Genomic DNA, 5745 nt, shown 5'->3' on the forward strand with positions numbered 1-5745 from the left:
CAAACCTTCATCTGCGAAGCCAAGCCATGATTGTTTGAAGAGTTGGGCGATGTTTTTTGCCTAGCACATTTGCTAGGATAGCTAAACATTGCAAAACCTCAAGTTGGTGAGAATGTTGATTAGCTTTCCTGCTGGCCTGCGTTGAGGGTGCATCTGTTCTTGCGGCTTGTGTCTGGAATGTGGCTTGCAGGCATTCACTAATGCTATACATGTTTGGTAAGTACATCATATAATTCCAAAGTGTGAAATAGAAGAAACTTCACAGTTGCATCCAGGCGCCTGCAATATCTCTTATTCTCCTGCCCTTTGCTCATATGGCTTGTTTGTTACGAGAGCAGTCAAAGGAGAAGTCACTGTCTTAGGGAAGTGACACATCCCACGTAAGCAGTGGAGCCCAGCTGAGGCTGCTGCCTCAGTCCTGTTCAAGTGTAAGGTAAGGATAGGTCTGGTTACTGTCCTTCACCAGAGAGAAGGGATGTAGTAACGGTGTATACAATTGTGGGGAAGGAGGGATTTAGCACTGCTCACAGCCTGTCCAACAAGACCAGAATGAGGTGAAATCGCTGTCACCTGATCTTCAAAGGAAGCAAAATAAACACTGGTTTGAGTGCTAGAGGTAACTATTTTCATTTGCTTTAAAGAAGGAGTCTGAAAACCTGTGACTGATGTTCTAATAAGGAAATTGTAAAGCAAACCACTACTAAGGATTTCCCAGTGGTGTGGGAGGAGGAAATGGCACTAGGGAACTGCTTGTAGCGCAGAAGCAGTTAAGACTGGACACGGGAGCAAGCAAGGCTGCCTTTTTCCAGAGCAGTTCCAGATGCTGGAGTCTGCTCTAGTGCTTTGGGGTTTGCTGTCTGTGCTTGCACAGCCTGGATGAGGTCGTGAGTGCCGCTCCAGAGGCTGGGCTCTGCGCAGGCACTGCTGTCAAGGGCTGAGGTCAGCCGGTGCACTGGGGGCAGCACTTTCCTCTGCGTGTTTTCGAGATTGCTGGCTATGATGTAGTTGCAGGCCAGTGAAGTATTTTGACTCATGAAGAGAAACGCTTGCCGTTTGCTGTCATGTCTGACGAGCTTGTTTAAAATGCACTTGCACAGTGTCGGTTCATATCAGACCAAGGACTGATGAGCAGTCTGGTTCTTAGCCCTTTGCTGCCGGCTTGAAGCCCACAGATGATGGGGGGTTAAAAAGTTACAACTTGTGCTTTATGCAGCTTCCCCTGAAACAGCAGGGACTGCATTTGCAGGAATCAAAGATAAATCTGAGAAATCCAGCTGGTATGTGGATAATTTTGTTACATCGAAACAGTAGACAAACTTTCTTTTCTTTTTCTTTTTTTGGCACAGTGCATTTCACTGGAAGCTACGTCATAGGAAGCTACTAGTGATGAAATGTGCTAAACTACTTCTCCAGTAAGCTACCTTTGGGAGCTGAAAGAAGGAAGATGTGTTTCCTGGGGCTTTGCTGAAAGGAGCCATCAGTCCCTCTTCTGTCTTGGTCGTGGTTTGGCTACCTGCTTGTCTGCCTGGTGAGTCTCTGGAGTGCCAGAGGTAGCCAAAAGGAGAGGAAGAAAGCAGGGAGCTCAGTCAGGCACAACACTGCCTTTGGGACACTTTCTTTCATGACGGCCTGGTCACTCTGCTTTACCTGAGCTCATGGTGACCACGCAGGTTATGCCTTTAAAGCAGCAGGACCATCCAAAGGAAAACCTGTTAAACCCCACATTCCCTGCCAGTTCAGTCTCTCAGCAGCAGGGATTTATTATGGATGCCATCTAATAACAAGAAAACTGAATCTTTGGAATAGACTGAACTCTTACCTTTTTGGACTGGTTTACTGTTGAGGACCAAAGTGCACTTTTTTGTGAGGAATATTGGATGTATTTTCAGAGTGAGCAGCAGAATGAATGGGCTCCTTTGGCAGCTCAGCTCTGAGGAGACAAAATTCTCTCTAGGAGCGAGATGGTGCCTGAACTACAGGGAGAAAATCCCCGTCAGCTGGGCAGCTGATGCCAGTTTGAAGAGTAGCTCGGCTGAACGGCTGTAAAATTGCTCAGTGCATATTCTTATGGGGAAGATTTTATTCCCATATAACTAAAACATGAATTCTGCCTACTAGCTTTGTGTAGTGTACGTAGCAGTAACGTGTACGTTGGGGACTTTCCTTCTCCTAACCAGCCTTTTGAATGGAGGATCTACTCCATGTTTTAGAAATGTACTCCCTTTCTGCTACCTTGGGCTTCAAAGAGCATCTTCAATGACCAAACGGTCAGGGGTGAGCTGGGTTTCTCTCCTCAGAGGCATCCAGCATGTTCTCCCTAGGACTTGGTGGGTGGGAGGCTGTTTTACACTGACTCTGATCATTCAAGGGCAAACACATCAAGCTGGGTTTGAGAATCATTTGGTCCTTTTTTCCTCCCATCCTTTTTGTTCTGTTGTATATCAAATTAAGTGCACATAAACCAAACCAACTTTATTTGTAATTCTCAGCTGGCCCATTCCTTGCAAAGGCTGTTTCAGAGGTATTGGTCACGACTGTCCCTGCTCAGCCAGCTTGCACAGTGACTTCTGCTTTACTTGGAGATCTGCCATGGAGGAGGGCTGGACTTGGAAAAGCAGTCCCACAACTGCCAGAATCCACAGCTTCAAACTAGACACTGTGTGATGGATGTGCGGTCCATCATGCTCTTTGCCATCACCTGAATCTTGTCTTTTTCCCCATTTTTAAAGCACCAGCTCTAGCAGTGCCTTGAGCCTGCTGGTGGCCAGCTAAGCGGTTCCCCTGTAGCTCATTTCTGTTTAATGGGGGATTTCTTGTGTTTACCTCCCCAGCTGCACCCCCTCTCCATGGGAGGGGAGCTGCGGACCCCCTGATTCACCATATGTCACTGTGCTATGTTCCCAGTAGGTTCTGTTGTTTTGAGCCACCTCATTCCTTGCAGACATCTGAGCAGAAGAGCGAGGGCAGAGCAGTGCTGCTGTATGCTCTTGGCTGCCTGCTGCTGCTCCTTGAGTGCTGAGGGAGCTCTGATCAGCCGCGCCCCCACAGCTATCTGCTGGTCCCTCCGCAACCAGCCTCAGTGCGTGGGTCAGCCACAGCAACCTCTTGGCTTTTCCTCCAAGGCGTGTGAGGTAACCTGAGCTCCGGATTCTCACTGACACAGGATGGAAACAGGTGCAGCCTTGCTAACAGCTTCTGGAAAGAACAAGGAGATCTGAAACTCTACACCTCTGCTCAGCCCCTGGGACTGCAAATTCCCCTGTCACAGGTCTCTGCCCGGCTTCCCAGGTCCTAAGTGATCTCTCCAGCCTGAGCAGAGGCTCTGGATTCCAGCAGCAGTTTTCCACCTATCTTTGGGAAAGTTGGGTCATCTATTGTGTATTGAGGCACTACAGTCCTTTGAGGGAGGTATCAGCTTGAAGCCATGAGGCTCATACTGATGTCATGGTTCCCTCCTAGCTTTTGGATTGAGTATGGGTATATACACACGCTACCCAGGTATTATAAGGAGGCGTGGTGGTGATACATCCTCACCTCTAGCGGGGCTGTCTTCCTTGCTAATGAGATGACAAATAAAAGTCCTATGTTGCTGCTGGTGAGGATGGCAGAACTGAGCTGGAGGTGGAGCAGCAGGGCAGAGTGAAAGGAGCCTGAGGTCATCTCCCTGGTGAGCTTCAGAATTTTGGCAAGGGTTCATCCTAACCCTGTACTTTGGAGATCCCTTTGGGATGGCAGCACATCCTGCAGGCTGTTGTATGGGGATTAACTAGGTTAAACAAACATTGTGGGACAGTGGTGGGTCTGTATCAGCTATGGCAGACCCTGTGGGTTCCCTTTCCCAGCAGATTCCATGGGCAGCTGCTGCCCTTGGCATTATCTGATAGTGCCAAGGGCTTATGCTGAACCTGGCTCCCGAGCAGAAATGTTCTCCAGGTGCTCTGTGCTCTGGCGGGTGAGGGTGGCACCCAGAAACAGCTGTCTCTGCAAACAGGAACAACAAAAAGAAAATAATACTTGGTTTAGATGCTTGTGGGAAGTAAGTGAATCCTTTGATCTCAAGAGGGTTTCCTGTTTGTAGAGGAAAACCCTTGGATACCAGAACAGGAGCAGGGACTTGGAGCAACCCGTCCTAGGTACAAGGGACCATGTAACATTTTTGTGCTCTTCTGTGATGACAATGATCTTCCAGAGGACAGATTTCATGACTGAGTTGTACAAGACCTGGTATCAAAGGATGTCTTGGCCACATGCACTGCTTTGGTCCACTGGTGCCTCTGTCTAGCAGCTGGTTGTGCTTTTTTGGGCTGGGAAAGATCGACACAGGTTTTGCCCTGGGATTCTGGGAAGTCTGTTTCCTACTTTTTCAGGAAACTTGCAGCTGCTTCCATAAATGCTTAAAAGACTGAGAGCAGTTGGTCAAGATGAGTCGTAGATTGCCCCAAGCCAAGCATGAGCACCGGTGTAACATTGATGCCTCCGTGTCAGATGCGGCAGGGATGACGGGTGTGTGAGGTCCTCTGCCCACCCCAGGTGCAGAGCTACCCTGCAATGCCCACTCCGTTTGCTGAGCAGAGGGGCAGAGCAGAAATGCCTCTCAAGATAATGTGGGCGCCGGGTTCCGTCAGCTGCCGAGCTGCTATGTCCATCTTTAGCCTGCTCTCCAGTTACCAGCCACCTCCTCTGGCCGCCTCCAAAGATAGACAAAGCCACCTCCTGGCGCCTGGGCTGGAAATTGCGGGGAAGCGGAGAGAGTATCCCGGGCAGGGATGAGATTGACGGGACTTTTGTGGAAGGAGTGAAGGACCCCGCAAGTGTGCCTGAGCTATGGCATTGCTGTGCTACAACAAAGGCTGCGGACAGAGGTTTGATCCTGAGCACAATGCCAAGGGTAAGTGGGCTCGTCTGCCTTGCACGGGGGGAGTGGGAACACAGCAGTTTGTGGCCTCAGCCACCATGCTGTGGCCTGAGCGGCCGTGCAGGGCTGAGCCAAGCCAAGCACAGGCAGTTTGCATGGCAGGAGCTGGCTCATGGGATGCCAGGGGTCATGGGTGCCTTGTGGGCAGGATTGCTCCTCCAGAAAGGTTCTGCCTGATTTTCCCTTTCCAGATTCCTGCCTGTATCACCCAGGTGTCCCCATCTTCCATGATGCCCTGAAGGTGAGTGGGGCAGCAGCTGGGATTGCAGCTGCAGGGAAGGGCCTTGTGCCTGCTGGGATTGCCCACACCTGAACAGTTTGTCATCTCCCGGTGCCTAGGGCTGGTCTTGTTGCAAGAAACGCACAACAGACTTCTCTGAATTCCTCTCCATAGAGGTGAGCAACCCGCCAGCCCAAATGCTCCTGACGCTGCTCTATCCTCTCCTCTTTGCCTATGTCCTGCCTTGTCCTGTCTCATCCCCATCCCACATCAAGGCTGCCCCCTTTGCCCTGCCAGCTGGGGATTTTCTACTTGCTTCCAAGGAGTCTGCAAGCAAGGGTACTGCTCCCAAAATGGGGGCAAGTGCTCTCGGAGAAGAGAGCTGGAAGGGGCTGGGAGCCATCTCAGGATCCTGTGGGATGAACTCATGCCCCAAGTGCCAGTGCAGTCATTAATGTCTGAGCAGTCCTTTGGGTGGGAAAGGAGGCAGCAGAGGCCCGGGGATGTGGGGGAGATTCTTGCTACCCTTCACCTGCCAGGCTGGCGTGCAGCAGAGCTAAGACCTGTCAGCCACAGCCCTGGAGAGGCTGGCGGATTTCCTCGCCCCCGG

General features: G+C 50.7%; 1 protein-coding gene across 1 annotated transcript in view; it reads left to right on the forward strand.

Annotated features, from left to right (window-relative positions):
• Positions 1–4824: 4824 nt before the first annotated feature.
• The window catches only part of LOC104489963 (cysteine and histidine-rich domain-containing protein 1-like), a 6476-nt gene continuing 5555 nt past the window's right edge, over positions 4825–5745 (forward strand). Inside the window, exons 1-3 of the mRNA XM_010132183.1 lie at positions 4825–4888; positions 5107–5156; positions 5255–5311. Coding sequence (XP_010130485.1) covers positions 4825–4888; positions 5107–5156; positions 5255–5311 — 171 coding nt within the window. The remainder of the gene's footprint in view (positions 4889–5106; positions 5157–5254; positions 5312–5745) is intronic.

The sequence above is a fragment of the Buceros rhinoceros genome, unplaced genomic scaffold (assembly GCF_000710305.1).
Source record: "Buceros rhinoceros silvestris isolate BGI_N320 unplaced genomic scaffold, ASM71030v1 scaffold31732, whole genome shotgun sequence".
NCBI classification, from domain to species: domain Eukaryota; kingdom Metazoa; phylum Chordata; class Aves; order Bucerotiformes; family Bucerotidae; genus Buceros; species Buceros rhinoceros.